The sequence below is a fragment of the Gopherus evgoodei genome, chromosome 4 (genome assembly GCF_007399415.2).
Source record: "Gopherus evgoodei ecotype Sinaloan lineage chromosome 4, rGopEvg1_v1.p, whole genome shotgun sequence".
Classification (NCBI taxonomy): domain Eukaryota; kingdom Metazoa; phylum Chordata; order Testudines; family Testudinidae; genus Gopherus; species Gopherus evgoodei.
The window spans coordinates 79,472,458-79,491,822 of NC_044325.1; the positions used below are offsets into that span (position 1 = coordinate 79,472,458).

The 19,365-nt window shown below is 43.5% G+C and overlaps 1 protein-coding gene across 3 annotated transcripts in view; it reads right to left on the bottom strand.

Annotated features, from left to right (window-relative positions):
- HSD17B12 (hydroxysteroid 17-beta dehydrogenase 12) overlaps positions 1 to 19,365 on the bottom strand; it is a 224,916-nt gene that overhangs the window by 67,954 nt on the left and 137,597 nt on the right. For all 3 annotated transcript variants that reach the window (XM_030560001.1, XM_030560000.1, XM_030559999.1), the window contains 2 exons: positions 13,421 to 13,467; positions 12,607 to 12,682 (listed from right to left, as the gene is read on the bottom strand). In XM_030560001.1, the coding sequence (XP_030415861.1) occupies positions 12,607 to 12,682; positions 13,421 to 13,467 (123 nt within the window). The remainder of the gene's footprint in view (positions 1 to 12,606; positions 12,683 to 13,420; positions 13,468 to 19,365) is intronic.

The following is a 19,365-nucleotide window of genomic DNA, read 5'->3' on the forward strand; positions in this document are numbered from 1 at the left end:
TATTTGCCACTTGCTGTTTGTTTACAAATAATGCTTTTCCTAGGCCTCAGTGACCTTCACATCTACAACCGGAAAGGGAAGAAAGGAAAGTTTCCCATGCAACCATTGAAGGGTCCAGGCACCCCAAAACACTCATCTACCCAACTTTAACATCAAACCAATCAGCAGAAGATAAGTGCAGGATCTGCCCAGCTTCTCTCTTTGCTCCCTAACAAGATTGGCTTCAACTGCTCCAGCACGTTCTGTGGCAGCAGGTTGGGCGGAACCAGTAAGATGATTAGTGGATGTGCGGATACATTCACCAGCCACCAAAACAGCCTAGCCCGTACCAGTGCTATCATGATGTGATCTGCATCCTTCCTCTGCTTCCTCAAAGCCCTGAGTATCATAGGCATGAGCAGAAAGGCATACAGTAATTTTGGAGTCCATGGGATGAGGAAGCACCTGTCAGAGTGGGTTCATGCACCTCCGTAGCAAAATGTTAAACATATGCTGTGATACGTTGCAAATAGGCCTAACTTTTGGAAACCCCTACCCACGAAAGATGTTTTGGAGAACTTGAGTCTTTGAGGAACTAATCATGATTTTCAGAAAAATCTCTGCTGAGTTGAGTATCAGAGGGGTAGCCGTGTTAGTCTAGATCTGTAAAAGCAGCAAAGAGTCCTGTGGCACCTTCTAGACTAACAGACGTTTTGGAGCACGAGCTTTCGTGGGTGAATACCCACTTCCTCAGATGCATGTAGTGGAAATTTCCAGGGGCAGGTATATATATGCAGGCAAGCTAGAGATAATGAGGTAGTTCAATCAGGGAGGATGAGGCTCTGTTCTAGCAGTTGAGGTGTGAAAACCAAGGGAGGAGAAACTGGTTCTGTAGTTGGCAAGCCATTCACAGTCTTTGTTTAATTCTGAGCTGATGGTGTCAGATTTGCAGATGAACTGAAGCTCAGCAGTTTCTCTTTGAAGCCTGGTCCTGAAGTTTTTTTGCTGCAGGATGGCACCTTAATGTCTGCTATAGTGTGGCCAGGGAGGTTGAAGTATTCTCCTACAAGTTTTTGTATATTGCCATTTCTAATATCTGATTTGTGCCCGTTTATCCTTTTCCATAGCGACTGTCCAGTTTGGCCGATGTACATAGCAGAGGGGCATTGCTTGCATATGATGGCATATATTACATTGGTGGACGTGCAGGTGAAAGAACTGGTGTGGCTGATCTGGTTAGGTCCTGTGATGGTGTCGCTGGTGTAGATATGTGGGCAGAGTTGGCATCGAGGTTTGTTGCATGGATTGGTTCCTGAGCTAGAGTTACTATGGTGCGGTGTGCAGTTACTGCTGAGAATATGTTTCAGGTTGGCAGGTTGCCTGTGGGCGAGGACTGGCCTGCCACCCAAGGCCTGTGAAAGTGTGGGATCATTGTCCAGGATGGGTTGTAGGTCCCTGATGATGTGTTGGAGAGGTTTTAGCTGGGGACTGTATGTGATGGCCAGTAGAGTCCTGTTGGTTTCTTTCTTGGGTTTGTCTTGCAGTAGGCGGCTTCTGGGTACACATCTGGCTCTGTTGATCTGTTTCCTTTTTCCTCATGCGGGTATTGTAGTTTTGAGAATGTTTGGTGGAGATTTTGTAGGTGTTGGTCTCTGTCTGAGGAGTTAGAGCAGATGCGGTTGTACCTCAGTGCTTGGTGATAGACAATGGATCGTGTGATGTGCCCGGGATGGAAGCTGGAGGCATGAAGGTAGGCATAGCGGTCGGTAGGTTTTCGATATAGGGTGGTGGTAATGTGACTATCACTTATTTGCACTGTGGTGTCTAGGAAGTGGACCTTCCGTGTAGATTGGTCCAGGCTGAGGTTGATGGTGGGGTGGAAGCTGTTGAAATCGTGGTGGAATTTTTCCAGAGACTCCTTCCCATGGGTCCAGATGATGACGATGTCATCAATGTAGCATAGGTAGAGAAGGGGGGGTGAGTGGACAAGAGCTGAGGAAGCGTTGTTCCAGGTCAGCCATAAAAATAAAATATTGGCATATTGTGGGGCCATGCAGGTGCCCATAGCGGTGCCACTGATCTGGAGATATATATTGTCATCAAATTTGACATAGTTGTGTGTGAGGATAAAGGCACAGAGCTCAGCAGCCAATTGTGCTATAGCATCATCAGGGATACTGTTCCTGACAGCCTGTATTCCATCTGTGTGTGGGATGTTTGTGTAGAGAGCCTCTACATCCATGGTGCCTAGGATGGTGTTTTCTGGAAAGTCACCAATGCATTGTAGTTTCCTCAGGAAATCAGTGGTGTCACGGAGATAGCTGGGAGTGCTGATGGCATAGGGTCTGAGTAGAGAGTCCATATATCCAGATAGGCCTTCAGTGAGAGTGCCAATGCCCGAGATGATGGGGCGTCCAGGATTTCCGGGTTTGTGGATCTTGGGTAGTAGACAGAATAACCCTGGTCGGGGCTCTAAGGGTATGTTGATTTGTTCCGGTGTTAGTGTAGGGAATGTCCTGAGTAGATGGTGCAGTTTCTTAGTGTATTCCTCAGTGGGATCTGAGGGAAGTGGCCTGCAGAATTTGGTGTTGGAGAGTTGTCTGGCAGCCTCCTTCTGGTAGTCAGACCTGTTCATGACGACAACAGCACCTCCTTTATCAGCCTCTTTGATGATAATGTCTGGGTGGTTTCTGAGGCTGTGGATGGCATTGCATTCTGCACGACTTAGGTTATGAGGCAAACAATGTTGTTTTTCCACAGTTCTGCTGAGTTGGTTTTCCAGGATGTTCCATGGACCAGGTAGGTGGAGCGAAATTTGTGTAATGCGATAATGGACTCTGCAATCACAAAGATGTCTGGCTTCTTGACAGAGTGAAGAGGATCTTGACTTCCCCTGTCTATTGACATAGAGCATTCTTGAGATGTTATCTGTCAGCACCTGGATGGTTAAGCTCTGAAGAGACAGGAAAGCCTTGATGCTAGTCATATAACCTGAGCTCTACAATGTTTATAAATAGGATGGCCTCCTGAGAAGACCATATTCCTTGAATTTTCAGCTGGTCAAGAGGAGGATGGAGAAGTGCAAGTGGAGGCTTTCATCACTAAAGACTTAAGCCAGAGGCATCAAAAAGGGAACTCGGCTGCACTCTTTAAATTGCTTTCCCCAGGAATTTAATGAGTATAGGGTTTCTTGAGGAATCATGACCAGCAAATCCATGCTGTGCCTGTCCAGTAGATATGCTGGTTCAGGAAAGGCAGAAATAAAGATAAAGGTGGTAGAGTAGCATGGTATGTTAATGATGAGGTAGATTGAAATGAAATCAGAAGTCATGGAATGGATAAAACAGAGTCTGAGTCAAAATTACTTTGAGGAAGAAAGCTACCAGACACTTCCATGGGATAGTGCTTGGGGTCTGCCACAGACCCCCAGGCTCCAATTTGGATCTGGACAGAGAGTTGTGCGATTATGGGAGACTAACTTCCCAGATATAGATTGAAGGACAAGTGCTATTAATAATAGTAAGGCCCAGCTTTCCTGGATGTATTAGCTGACAGAGTCCTTCAGACAGTTGCCGAACCTACAAGAGGTGATGGTATTTTAGATTTTGTATGGGTGAGTAGTGAGGACCTCATAGGAAAGCTTATGGTAGGGGACAACCTTCAAGTATCATGAACTAATTCAGTTTAAACTAAATGGAAGGATAAATACAAATAAGTCTAACTGGGGTCCTTGATTTCAAAAAGACAAACTTTAAAAAACAAAGGAATTAGTTAGGGAAGTGGACTGGACTGAAGAACTCAAGGATCTGAATGTGGAGTAGGCTTGGAATTGCTTTAAATCAAAGTTGTAAAAGTTATCTGAAGCCTGCATTCCAAGCAAGGGGAAAAATTCTGTAGGGAAGGGTGGCAGACCAACCTAGATGTGCAAGCATCTCAAACAGGTTATTAAGAGAAAGCAGAAAGCCTACAAGGAATGGAAGATGGGAAGGATCAGCAAGCAAAGCTACCTCGTGGAGGTCAGAAAGTGTACAGAATAAGTGAGAACAGCCTTTCAAGGGTAGCAGTGGGGGCAAAAACCTAACTGGCTTCAAGATTGAACTGGATAACTTTATGGAGGTGATGGTACAATGAAACTGCCTATGTTGGCGTGTAACTGATCTGTGAATGCTAATAGCAGATATCCCCAACAGCTGGTGATGGCACACTAAATAGGGAGGGCTCTGAGTTACTACAGAAAAATTATTTCCCAGGTGTCTGGTTGTTGGGTCTTGTCAAAATGTTCAGGGTCCAACTGATTGCATTATTTGGGGTCGGGAAAGAATTTCCCACCCCCAGGTCAGACTGGCAGAGACTCGGGGGGCTTTCACCTTCCTCTGCAGCATAGGGCCAGGTCACTATATTAAACTAATATAAGTAGTGGATTCTCTGTAATTTGAAGTCTTTAAATCATGATTCGAGGATTTCAGTAACTCAGCCAGAGGTTATGGGTTTATTACAGAAGTAGGTGAGCAAGGTTCTGGGGTCTGCAAAGTACAGGAGGTCAGACTACACAATTATGATGGTCCCTTTACTCCTGGGGGAATTCCACACCAACAAATTAAATTCTGCGCACAATATTCTAAAATTCTGCTAATTTTGTCAAAACAACACTATACAATCACATCAGTTTCACTTATTTTGGTAATTTATTTCAAAATAACTGTCAGCAAGTGTGTCTGTAACAATATAGACACACACAAAAGTTTCCCCAGGAGCAGAGAGTTAAAGAAACCCCTATTACAACCAAAGTTCTAATTCCTCTGTCCCCGTCCCCCCTCCCACTGCGAGCCCAGCCAGGAGGCCAGACACTAACAACCTCTCCCCCCCAGGGCCCAGCCGCAGGGCTACCCAGGCCCAGATACCCAGCCACACCTTCTCCCACACCCTGCACAACTCAGGGATCCAGAGGGAGAAACAGCCTGATGCTTCATCCCAGGCTTTCATGGAGTTTCCTGCACACCACCTCCTGCCTTCAGAGCATGCTGGGAACTGCAGCTGCCAGAAACCCTCTAGCTCACTCCTCTTCCCCCACCAAGCGGTGACTTCTTTGTTTGAGCTGGGCTCTGCTGGGTCCAGCGGGCCTTAGTGGCAGCTAGCAGCACTGTAGCCCATTTCCGTGGGGGAAAGGAAATTCTGCGCACACAATGTTAATTTCTGCAAAAGTCTGCATTGTGCAGAATTCCCCTAGGTGCATCTCTTCTAGCCTTAAAGTCTATGATTCTGATGATATTATTGCTTGCAGTGTTTCCATTTTGAGTATCTGTACCTTTATGAACCTGTTGAGGAGCCTTAGATCTAGAATGGGTTTCCACTCACTTTTCTTTTTTGGAACCAGGAAGTACCTGAAATAAACCCCCTTCTCTCTCTGTTGTACAGGGACTAGTTCTATAGCACCTAAGTTCAGGAGGGAGTCTCTTTTCTACTTTAGAAAGTGCTCATGAGAGGAGTCCCTGAAGAAGATGAGCAAGGAAAGGGGTGGGACGGAGGAGGGAAGTAAAGTGGATGGAGTATCCTGCTGATATGATATCCAAAACCCATTTGTATATAATGATATGCTCCCAAGCTTGTTGGAAACGAGAAAGAAGGTCCCCAAAGCGAGGAATGCACATCAACAATTGCAGCTGTTAAGGAGAACCTCGACCACCCCATCAAAACACAATTGAGGATTGCAACGTCAATGCCTGTGTAACAGGCAGTCTCTTTCTGGAACCTCTACCTCTTTGGGGTAAGAAGGAAGGTCTCTCAGAGTGAGAACTGAGCAGCATGAGATCTCTGAGCTGTCTGGGACTTACTAAATTTCCTTTTACGCACAGGTGTGTAAATTCCCAGAGAGCACAAAGTGGAAGTGGAATCTTTTAACATATGCAGAGACTTATCTGTATTCTCCGCAAACAATTTTAAGCTGTTGAAGGAGGACTGTATTCTGGACCTTCCTGGAAAATCCTGGGAGTTGAAGCGAAGAGACCCTTCTCATGACAAACAATGTAGAAATAGAGTGAACAGCTGTGGCGCAGCATCCAGAGAGACCTGAAGAGATGTTCTGGCAAGGAGCTGACTCTCTGCAATTACTGCCTGGAATTGGCCCCTCTGCTCTGGTGGTAGATGCTCAATAAATAAACTGAACTTTGAATAGTTGGTGTGACAATATTTCACTATCAACAGTTGACAATTGGCAATTCTAAACTGGAAAATCACAGATTAATATAATTTGTGACAAAACAAAAACAGATCTGATTTTTATTGTATGGCATTGATTTAGCATGGTGCTGTCTTCCACATTCATTTACAGCCTTGATAACTAGAGAGTTGGGAGAAGGATGAGAAAAACTCCGAATCTTCAGATGGAACATAATATTTCTTAACAGCCCTTTTACAGGTCAGTGGTATTTTTGTTGAAGAATGCCAGATTACTTTTGCAGAGCCTCATTAATAAATAGTGCAATTTGAGCAAATAATGTTGTATGAAGAATATAAAGCCGATTATGCTGTGACTTCTTAACCTCCTCAAGTTGGGCCCAACTGCTACAACTGTGGGAACCCGAGCTCTACAACTTAACAAGCTAATGAGTAACACTTTCTAAACATTTTCAGGAAGCAGTCACCTGGGTCAGTGCTGCAAGTACATGGGGTGACCACCTGATGCTTTGCAATGCAGTAGACTGACCTGAGCCAAAGCTGTAGTGGGTCTCAGGTGAATTCTGGCAAACAGTCACATATGACTGGAAGGGGGCAAATATAGTGCCCATCTATAAAAAGGGAAATAAAAACAACCCAGGAAACTACAGACCAGTTAGTTTAACTTCTGTGCCAGGGAAGATAATGGAGCAGGTAATCAAAGAAATCATCTGCAAACACTTGGAAGGTGGTAAGGTGATAGGGAATAGCCAGCATGGATTTGTAAAGAACAAATCATGTCAAACTAATCTGATAGCGTTCTTTGATAGGATAACGGAGAAGCGGTGGATGTGACATACCTAGACTTTAGTAAGGCATTTGATACAGTTTCGCATGATATTCTTATAGATAAGCTAGGAAAGTACAATTTAGATGGGGCTACTATAAGGTGGGTGCATAACTGGCTGGATAACCGTACTCAGAGAGTAGTAGTTAATGGCTCCCAATCCTGCTGGAAAGGTATAACAAGTGAGGTTCCGCAGGGGTCTGTTTTGGGACCGGTTCTGTTCAATATCTTCATCAACGATTTAGATGTTGGCATAGAAAGTACGCTTATTAAGTTTGCGGACGATACCAAACTAGGAGGGATTGCAACTGCTCTGGAGGACAGGGTCAAAATTCAAAATGATCTGGACAAATTGGAGAAATGGTCTGAGGTAAACAGGATGAAGTTCAATAAAGATAAATGCAAAGTGCTCCACTTAGGAAGGAACAATCAGTTTCACACATACAGAATGGGAAGAGATTGTCTAGGAAGGAGTATGGCAGAAAGATCTAGGGGGCATAGTGGACCACAAGCTTAATATGAGTGAACAGTGTGATACTGTTGCAAAAAAAGCAAACATGATTCTGGGATGCATTAACAGGTGTGTTGTAAACAAGACACGAGAAGTCATTCTTCCGCTTTACTCTGCGCTGGTTAGGCCTCAACTGGAGTATTGTGTCCAGTTCTGGGCACCGCATTTCAAGAAAGATGTGGAGAAATTGGAGAGGGTCCAGAGAAGAGCAACAAGAATAATTAAAGGTCTTGAGAACATGACCTATGAAGGAAGGCTGAAGGAATTGGGTTTGTTTAGTTTGGAAAAGAGAAGACTGAGAGGGGACATGATAGCAGTTTTCAGGTATCTAAAAGGGTGTCATCAGGAGGAGGGAGAAAACTTGTTCACCTTAGCCTCCAATGATAGAACAAGAAGCAATGGGCTTAAACTGCAGCAAGGGAGATTTAGGTTGGACATTAGGAAAAAGTTCCTAACTGTCAGGGTAGTTAAACACTGGAATAGATTGCCTGGGGAAGTTGTGGAATCTCCATCGCTGGAGATATTTAAGAGTAGGTTAGATAAATGTCTATCAGGGATGGTCTAGACAGTATTTGGTCCTGCCATGAGGGCAGGGGACTGGACTCGATGACCTCTCGAGGTCCCTTCCAGTCCTAGAGTCTATGAGTCTATGTACATTCAGACATGCGACCTACCATCATAAGTCTGGTCAGTACTATCATTGTCAGGATGGAAATCACTGTGCTCTGGGACAGCCAGAACATGAATAATCTGTCTTGGGGTACGTAAGCACTGGGTACGGTGGAATCTAGCCTAGCTCCTGACTAACATCTGAGAGGGTGACAGTTTACCAGGAGACCCAGCCAAGTAAACAAAGAGGATACATTTAAGACCTATTAGAGTTCCTGACGTGATTTGCCTCTGATTAACAAATCACTGAAATATGGGTAGATGTGAAGGCCTTTCTTTTTTAGAAGCATTGGCACTATGTCTAGATATTTTATGAAGATTCAGTCCAATGAAGAGTACAAAGGTGAGTAGTATGTACTAGTAAGAGTTCATCCCCACTGTGAATCTTAGGGACTTCCTGTGGGGCTGAGTGAACAGCGATGTGGTAGTACGCATCCTGTAAGTCAAGAGCCACAAACCAGACCTGGGCTTGGAGTGAAGTGACGGAGGCAAGCATTACTATCCCAAATCTAGAGAGGGATACAAATTTGTTCAGTTTCTTCTGGGTCTAGGATAGGATAACAACCTCCTTTTTATTTCAGAATAAGGAAATAGCAGGAGTAAAAACCTCTTTCCCTGTACTCTTTTACAGCTTGTACGTGAAGTAACAAGGTCACTCACAAGAAAGTAGTAAAAGGGGCTCACAAGAAAGGACCCCAAAGAAGGATGGAGAACGGGGAAGGAGAGGGAGAAGGGAAGTAAACTGGATGGTGTAGTCATGAGCAATGATGTCCAACACTCATTCATCAGCTGTTATTTTCACCTAAGGCTAATGGAAAGGGGTGACAGTTTCCAAAGGTCTGCTTGGCAATGGTCTTCACAGTCTCATCAAATCTGCTGGATGGATGGAGGAGGAAGATGATGGGCACCTCCACAACCCTCAAAGTCACTTGTCTAAGAACGAACTTGAGTTGACTGTGAGAAAAAAACATGTCCTCTGAGCTGGCTGGTACCAGAAGAGAGATTGTAGTATGGTACTGTGCTGAAAATGACCTGGTATCCGAGTGTCACCCTGGTATCTTTAGGCAATGTAATGCCTTTTCTGTTCTTGAGCTAAATAAGTCCATACCCTCGAAGGACAAGTCCTCAGTTGTGGCTTCGACTTCCCTTGGCAAACCAGATGTCTGAAGCCAAAAGGCCCAGCACATTGCAACTGCAATGGCCATCAAGCAGAGGCGGGTACCATTTGGCCCTGTTTGATGGAATCCCTCAGCTGTTCCATGCAGTCCTGCACAAGTCACAGTCAGAAGAGGGTTACCCCCGCCCATATATCGGAAAGTTCTATTTTGCAAAAATAGCCCACTAGTTCATAATGGAAAACTAAAAGCTGAGGAATAGGCCTTTCAACTGACCAGGTCCAGCTTTTTGGGGTCCTTGTCTTTTGGAGTTTCTTTTATGGATCTGGTTTTCTTCTGGACAGTAGAGATAACAAACAACCCTGGTGTTGGATGGACAAAATTGCTCAAAGCCCTTGAGTGGAAACTGGTATTATTTTTCCACTTACTTGGAGGTCAGCAGAAGTGAGGCCAAGGAACGCCAAAGAACCCTCGCTGGGTCCAGGATGCCCTGAGTATTGAGGATGTTGAATAGCTTGGGTGTGTCTTCTTGGATCACTGGCGTTTCAACATCTAGTGTCTCAGCTATCCTCGATACTAACTCTTAGAACGCTGAAGTCATTGACAGCTGGTGTTGGGGCCACAGTGACTGCTTCATCTGGAGAGGAAAAGGGCACCTTCAGTGGGGAGGGGAGCTAGTGTGTCTCTCTCTCACTACTTCTGCCACATCCTTGGGGGTTCCCCGCTGTTCTGATGAGGGTCCCCTTCACAGCAATACCAGTGGCAACTGAGCTCTCCTGTTCATCAAGATATGTGAAGTCATCCTGCTCAGGGATCTAAGCAAGGGCAGGCCCCAGGAGGGCCAATATGCCCAAGGTGGTGCATTCAATTGGAATAGTTTGACCGCAAGGACCCACCAATTGTCAGTTCTACATGGGGACTTGGTGCCACGTGTCTTTCAAGGCAATGGCTCCCTGCATAAGTCATCAAGAAGAATTAGACCTTTGAGAATGGTGGTGCTGATGAGTGCAGTTCCAGCTCTGATGGTAGTGGGGCCAGGGCCAGGGCCAGGTCTGGAGCAATGCGAGTGGACTGTCAAGGGCATATCTCAAAACCAGGAAACTGGCACAGATCTCTGTGCCAGTATCTGTACTGGTGGACCTGTCTACCACAACCTCGATGTCCCTACCACTGTCTTGTTGCTGTCCTTGATGTTGAGAATTTTGAGGTCTTCTCTCTCAGTAGAATCCTCTGCATGGGACAGACACATTGCACAGTACACTCTTTATTTGTGCTTGTTGGAGAAGTACCTTTCCACTCCAGAGGATGAAGCCAGCACCTCTGCTCCTTAGTCAGTGCTCAGGCCTTCAGTGCTGACAAGATTTGGCTAGTATCAGGGATCCTTACAATGGCACCAATGGGTTTGGCACCTTCATTGCCTTCTCTTTCTTACTGGAAATGGGGATGTGGTGATCAGTTGTTAGAGCACTTGCCAAACATCATCTCTTCACTTCCTGTACAGAGGATATCTGCACTCCTGGATCTGATGCTATGGTCATGGATTTCTCCACGGTCTCGTTTAAATCTTGTGTTTTAAGATTTTCAGTTGTGGGATGAAAAAGAGTGGCAACAGCACACTTAGCTAGGATGTGTATTTCCATGGAACAGAACAGGCATCTGCTGGGTTCATCTATGACGGGTAATACTCCATTGCAGGAAGGACAGGGTTTAAATCCAGTAAGTTTAGAATCTGCCATAGCTAGCGGCTGGTGTAAAATCATCTTGCCCCACTGTACAAGGGGTTTGTCTCCTCCCGTTTGCCCTAGATACTTTTTTTTTTTTTTTGGCTTGGAGAGACAGCCCAACAGGAATTTTACAAATAAATTAATAAAAAGGGAGAAATGAAGATGACATTTCTTTACTGGAGAAAGTTTTGGATATCAGAAGTGGATTGAATATAGTCCAGTTTCTGTCCCACTGACCCAAGTGGTAAGAGGGTGGGGTGGTGCCACTCCGCTCCACCCTTTATTTCCTCATATAAGGCAGCATAAGATGCAGGTGTGGCCCCACTGGACACTGCTCTACAAAAGATTCTGAGCCCACACACAAGAAGCACATGTGCAACTACAGTGACACGTATTCTAAGAGGAATCCTGGGTTCTATTCCACTTTCTGGAGCAGAGTGTGCAGTAATGGTTACTGATTTTTCTGTCCCATCTCCTAACAGATCCCTTCTCTGGTCTGTCTGCTTCTTCCTTCTCCTCCACGTTGCCTGGCGAACAATACAGGTAGCAGTAAGAAAACTGGAAAGACAGTCTCCTTGATCTGGTGCCAGGAGCAGCAACTGTAGGAAGAGTCCTGCTCAGTCTCTGCAGTCCTGAGTGGAATATGCTCAGCGCAAATGGAATGTTTGAGAAATTAAATGTCAACATCTAAAAAGCCTCCGCTGAACACATGCAGTTGGCAATTTTCAAACAGACTTATAACTTAGCCAAATTTGTATATAATTTTAACAGCGAGAGTAAAAGGCACCTATCTGGCTCCAGGTTAACTCCTTCCCAAATTTCAAGTATCTGCTGCAAAGCATGGATGTAAGTGCTAGAGCTCCTCAACAAAACATTTGCAGTAATTTAACATCTGCAAAACATTTCCCTCAACCTTATTTTCAGAAATGACTGATTTTTTTTTGCTGAAACTTTCCAAAACAATTCAGCCCGAAGATGAGACTTGGCATGGAAAATTTCAGACTAAACAGCTAGTTTGGCCAAGTTATAAGCAACTGAAAACAGTCTTGTAATGGAAAGTGTTCTGCAATCTTCAATACAGCATCACTACCAGCTCCATTTATAATAATATTTTAAAAGTTATGTGACTACTTCTACCTAGTGTAATTTCTTTGACATCAGCAGAGTTACACCACGGATGAATTTGTCCCACTATCACTAATCTTAACTTACATATTTCTTTACTTGAAAAACCAGAGGGAGGCAATGCAACTTGTGACTAGCATAAGGAGATATGTTTAGGATTGTTTTGAGTTCCAGGAGAAAGCACAGTTTTGAAGATCTCATTCTAGAATTAACCCCCAATTGCTCTTGGAAATGAGATAATAAGAACTGTACAAATTTGATCAGTTAGGCACTTGTCTTTTTACCATATTCATGAAGTTTTTTAAGTGTTATGTGAAACTGATGTAAGATTATTAAGAATGTAAAATTAAGGTTTATAGAATATTTTAAAACTATCCATTAATTATTATAAAATTGTCTTCATGTGGAATTGGAGAGGCCAAAGGAGCTATATCTTAGCTTTCATGTGTTAATTTTGAAATGTAAGAGAGTTTATTCACATACTTATTTCACTGGCAACTTGTTCTAGTTTTTCTTGAGATCTGCTGATAAGAGCCACATTCATTCCATGCTTTGCTAGCTGAAAGAAACAAAAGAGATACAGAGCAGTTCAATCACAATGTGTGCAATAGATCACTGCATCACCCTTAAGAAAAGATGAAACTTGGGTCAAACACTACAAAATATATATTGACTGGCAACAGAGAAAGTAAGATATAGAAATTATTATTTAAAATAGCTAGAGATGAAGAAAAAATAAAACTGAGTACCAGTACTTTACTGCCCCACCACAAAGAGACTTACAAAGGATCTTCAACAACTCTGCTCTGAAGTAGGTGAATATTTACATTTATAGATAGGGAAACTGAGGCAGGGGTTATGTATTTTTCCCAACTCCACAGAGCAAGGTCAGTGGCAGAACTTGGGAATTAGAATTCAGGCTCTTAAACCCATGTTTAATTCAAATAGACTAAATTATTTCTTTATAGCGTAACAACAACACAGTTAATAACAAAATTAACTGTTACCTAATCAGCTATATTAGATTCCTTTATTTGTTCTACTGCAGTCCAGATTCTCTGTCTAGCCCAAAAGCCAAGAAAGAGTACATGTAACAGTATATAGGTATCTGAATTTGTACTCCATATTCTGCATTTCAGTCTAAAATACAAGTGGAGGCATTTCAGGTAATACTGATCTCTGAGAGAATTAGCGTGCATTTGCATGAGACAGGATGACACTATACTATTTCACTTTCACTGGGTCTGGATAGAGTTCATAGCAGTTTTGATCATTTTAAAGGAATAAAAAGGCTTACTTGTTCTGCATAGGCTTTTCCAATTCCATCAGTAGCTCCTGTGACCACTATAGAAGGGGGAAAGGGGAAAAAATAAATATTAGCTATCTTTACAGTAATAACTCATAACGAAGTGGTCATTAGTAGGCTATTGGAGCACTCCTTCCGACTAAGCAGCTCACCAGGTTACATCCTCACATGGTACCAGATTCCAGTTCTTCTTCATTATTAAAAAAGCTTTTAGAAAACCAACACTCCCTTTTCTAACTCCATAATCCACGTTTGGAGACCCAGATTGCCCTTTATGGCCTAAATGGGGACTTTCAACTCCCACTTTCCGACTTTCAACTCCCACGTTAAGTTGTGAATATGAAACACCTCTCAATTTAGTTTTATTTAAAACAGTGAGATTAAAATGGTCAGAGGTCTGCACAGAACTGATGAAAGTACATCCAGACTCATGGTGGACAAGGCACAAGTCAGCACAAGGCTGTTTAGAACTAATTTCCACTCACATATTCATTTCCTCTGTGATCCCATTCCCTCTCATTGCCCACACTCTGGAGTCCAGGAAGGGTAGATTTATCAGTGGAAAGTATGGTCAGACAAATTCTTATGAAATATTTTTCCCCCATGGAACATTGGATTTTTGACTCAGTGAAAATTTTTGAGGTGTGTGTGTTTTCCTCAAAAGCTTTCTAGGTTTCAGCAACTGAAAAAAATTTGTTTTTTATATAGGAAGATTTCAACAAAAGCCAAAGTGTTCAAAAGAAAAAGAATCCCATTTTCTGATCCGTCTAGTGGCAAGTCTGGCAAACGATGACTAGATTCTCTGTATTGGACCCTCACAAGTCTTTCTGGGACCCTCACCTGCTATAGGGCCATGAGGAACTAAATCTTGGTACACCATGGCCACTTTTGAGAGGGGATTCCAAAACTCCAGTCACACTGCTACCCACTGTTTTCTCAAATAAAGCAAAAGAGCAGCTCCTCTATCCATTTTCAATACTTTGCCTACCACCTGTTAGCCCCTCCTCTATCCAGCTAAGTATGCATAGTCAGCATCTCCTTCTTCCTCAACTCTTCCCTGCCAGCCAGCCCACTTAATTACACTTCGGCCTTGTCTACATTGCCACTTTACAGCACTGAAAACTTCTTGCTCATAGGTACGAAAAAACATACCCCTGAGTGATGCAAGTTTCAGTGCTGTAAAGTGGCAGTGTACACAGTGTACCAGCGCTAGGAGCTGCACTCCCAGCACTGGAAGCTACCACCCTCATGAAGATGGGTTTTTTACAGTGCTTGGAGAGCTCTCTCCCAGCGCTGGTGCCATGACTACACAGCCACGTTGTTAGTGAAGACATGTCCTTAAATATTTTTCTCACTTGTTCAGCTTCCACTTACCTGCCTTGCCTAATTTACCCCTGCAACCCATCTGGTATTTGGCTAGATGACAGATGTTGTTTTCCTTAAATTCACATAAGAACTACAGGTTTCTTTGCACTGTCACTGCTCATCCCTGTCACTAGATGGGTCTCAGGTAACTGCTCCTATAAAGCTTATTGCATTAAACTGAATTGGGAGCCTTAACCCAATTTCCTATTCAACTTTCAGTTCAATTAAAATCTGCCCAAGCTGCCTCTCAGGTGTTGCAGAGTATCATGGCTGGGCAGCAATGATTTTCCTTTAAAGCAACATTAGGCAAAAATGCTAGTAACATACTCAAATAGAAGACACCACTTCTCCTGAAGTTTCATTCATGTCCATTAATGCATAAGTAGCTGGGCTGCTCTTAGTGGGACTGAACTGGGAGCTGGTTTAAAAAGTGTCCATTTCCCCCAACCCCCCGAGCAACAGGTTCACGGGAACACAGTTTCCTTGCAACAAACCAAAAACAACAACCAAACAAACAAAATAATGTGTTTTCCCAGATGCATGACAGTTCTGCAAAATGAGCCTGTCCCCTAAGTTCAAGGGCTAAAGCAAGCTCTGATTTAAGTCTTATATTATGTAGTATCATACAATTCATTACTGCTCCAACAAAATACGCTAAACAAGACGCACAAAAAAAAAAAGAAAAATAACTGCATCAATACCATTCCCCCCAAAATTTGTCCCTCTTCTGGACTAACCTGACTTGAAGAATGTTTGTGGGTCATTTTCTACATCATAAATTAGTGAAGTATTTGAAGGAGCAGCCATTGCTTAATGGAAAACTGGCTCATTACATTTTCCCCTCCTATCCACAACTTCATGACTTGTCGTCTCTTCTTCCTTAAAAAGTTTCACTCTGGACTAGCAAGCTCTTAACTTGAAATTCCTCCATAAAAACCATTATTGGTTTGTCTTTCAATGCTATCAGCGCCTTAACTGGGTTGCGACTGCAGACTGCATGCTCAAGGCAAGGACTTAGTCTTCCCACATATTTTGCTAAGTATCCATAACACTTCATGAATAAAATGTTAGATTCAGTATACTGCAAGGACACATGATACACACACAGTTCTTCATTTGTTCTTTAGTACCAAGGATATTTACATGATTTTATTTGCCGCGTTCGCTCCCATTGCTTATTAATCATAAAATAAGATTGCATGTGACAGCTGCGACTTTCAACATAACAAACAGAAGATGTGGGACTTAAGGTGAGGCATACACAGCAAGAACAGTTTCCCCACTCCTTCAGGTCCTGCTTCACCAAGAGCCTATAACTGGACCAACAGAAGCTAGATGCAGTGCCCTCCAGGATTCAAGTTTGATTGTTAAGTTGGCCCCGGGTTGAGAGTCACTAAAAAGAAAAAGTGCTACAAAAATCACATCTTTCAAAAAGAAGAATATGCTGGCTCCAGTATTTTCAACCAGGGTTTGAGCCACACCCTGTGTAAGGCCACACGTACTTAATGCACATTGTTATAGCTTCACTCCATCAATAAACCAAATTGCCCCTCAAATCCCTCAGTGTTCTGCACCCCATTCCTCCCCAGGTAAAACTCAATTCTGACATCCCCACACTCCAGTTAATATATTCTGGGCTCCTCTCCCAAGCCCCCAAAGGTCCCCCTTTTTCTTGGCAGCACGGTGGAACTACAGTTGCTGTGCCTTTCTGATTCCTCCTTTTGAGAAATGACACCTGAGCCATAGTTTTCCTGCCCCTCCCATCCCTCTCAAAAAGAGCAAGCAGTTCAGGAGCAGTGTTCTTTGAGTCACTCTGTTCCTTTGTTCCTCAACCCCCTGAAAGGAAAGAGACAGTGGCTCCAAGAACAAGTCAGTCCACTCTCCTGGGCAAAATTTCTGTTTACCCTCATTACGTGTATTTTGTTCCCAGACCTTCTCCCAAGTTCCTCTTGGGAACAGGGTCCCAAGCTCTACTCCAAAGTTGGAAGCACTATCATTAGTCCAGCCTCCATCTATTACCAGCAGGATGCAGAGTACTACTGGACCATTCTGATGGCAAAGGCACAAAGACTGAATTAGTGCAGAGACTGTGACCTGGTTCTCACTGTGGAAGTAGGGAAAGAACTGACAGATTTGAAGGGGATTTCATATTCAAACAGTCCCCTTGTGTGAGCAAGAGTCAGGCTACTGCAACCCTAATAATGCGAGATTTGTAGAAGTGAGGATTGTGTGAGGCGAGTGGGAAAGAACTGTATGAGAAGTTGTTGTGACCTTGTGTTAGATAAGTATGGAATGTAGACTATAGTCTAAATTGTTTAGGAAAAAAAAAAGATATCAGGAGGACATATGTATAAACAAAATGCAGCTGTCGCCCATTATTGTATATAACAAAAGGTATAAATGCTTGCTGTAATTGTTTACCTGGTGAGAGACCTGTTCTGCTCTCCCCCTCCACACAATTGCTAGAGATAAAGTATCTGACTTGCTGCACCCAACTTGAGAGTGAGAACTCTGTTTTTCTCCGACAACACTAATAGTTTTGCCAGCACAGCTATTTTGTTTGGGAATGGGGGGAAGTCACACTGATGCAGCTATACCACCATAAAAGGTTCTGTTGTTGATACAGCTTATTTTGTTGGAGGAACTGAGATATAGCAGTGAAGCTGCATCTCTACTAGGAGGGTTTGCTGGCATAGCTATAAAAGCAAACCCTTTCCAGAGTACATATGTCTCAGAATAAAACAAGGTATTGCGAGTATGAAGAGTCAGGGTTTGTCACACTTAAACTGCTACATTGGTATAGCTTCAGTGCCAGCTGTGGCACTGTAGTGCTTCAGTGTAGACACTACTTATACCAAGAGGAAGTAGGAAATCCACTTCCCTGAGAAGCAGTATATAGGTCAGGAAGAATTTTCCCTTCAATATAGCACTGTCTACCCCAGGAGTTAGCACGGCATAACTACGTTTCTCAGGGGAGGGGGGAGGTGAATTTTTTACACCCAAGAGATGTAGCTATGCCAGTGTAAGCCCCTGGCAGAGACCAGCCCAAAGCCTTGAGGAATGGGTGCTGTCATTTTCATTCCTAGTCTTGAAAGACTATGGCCAGGTATACACTCAAAAGTTAAGGGCTAGTCTACACTGGCAATGCTAAAGCATTGCAGCAAGCAGCACTTTAACGTGGCTTGTGTGGTCGCAGCGCAGTGAGAGCTTTCCCAGCACTCTGAAAAAACCACCTCAACAAGAGGCGTGGTTTCCAGCACTGGGGCACTGTTTACACTGGCACTTTACAGTACTGAAACTTGCTGCGCTGGGGGGGGGGGGGGCAGGAGGAAGGGGGTTTCTCTCTCTTTCTCACACACACACACACACACACACACACCTGAGCGAGAAAGTTGCAGTGTTATAAATTGCCAGTGTAGACAAGCCCTGAGTCAACCCAGCTCTATCACTCAGGGATGTGAAAAATCCACACCCCTGCACAACATAGTCAAGCTGAACAAACCCTCACTGTAGACAATGCTAGGTCGACAGAGTTCTTCCATTGGAGGTGGATTAACTACGCTGTCATTGTGGAGCCTCAACTCTACAGCTATGCTGCTGTAGCATTTCAACTGTAAACAAGCCTATGAATTGCCATTGTGAATGACAATGGACAGTCACTGGGAAAGGAAAAGAGAGAGAATGACTCTATAAGCCTGGTGATTAGGGACTCACCTAGGTTGTGGGAGGCCAAATTCAAGTCCCTGATCCAAGGACTAATTATTTATAAATGTAGAACAACTACAATAGGGGAGAGAGAGACAGAGAGACCCATACCAAAATACCCCCACAGACAAGTGGTTTGGGCACTCAACTGTTTAAATCCCTTTTCTCCATCAAGCGGGGGGGCAGGGGGTGGGGGACTGAACTGGGATCTCCCAGTTCCACAAGTGAGTTTTCTAACCACTGGGCTCAATGTCATACGGGAGAAAGCCGTCTCCTCCTCAGCCATTTTTGTGATTCCAGTCCTCTTTTGCTTTTGTTAAAATGCATGAAATCAAAACATAAAATTGAGTCAGTTGTTTCAACCTGCCTGAAGTGGTTTTCAACGTTTCGAATTTCAAAAAAATTTCAAAAAAATGCCCTTTTTAGTTTGACCTGAAATAAAATGTTTTGGTTTTTTTTGGAATTCCCAGCAAATACAAAAATCCATTATTTGTCCAACTCTATTCCCTAGCAGTGATGCTGGGGAACAATACATACAACATAGCCTGTTATTTAAGGCACTACAAGTAACACAGAATTAAGTGATCATTCTAAACAATAGCACCAGGAATATCATGTTTTAATATTCTAATGTTGTAATATTCCCGAAGTCCTGACTTATTTTTCCAAATTTCCCTGCACATCTGAGCATCTTTTAATTTTACTTAAAGATCATGATGTTCGTGTGCAGAGGTGTGAGCTTTTACATTCTCTACATCCTCCCTCAGGGAAAATCCTGCAAAAGATAGTTCCACCTAGATGAAGAGGCACAATTTCGGTTATACACAGACTTAAATTAACCTGCCTGTGTTAATCACAAGCGACAG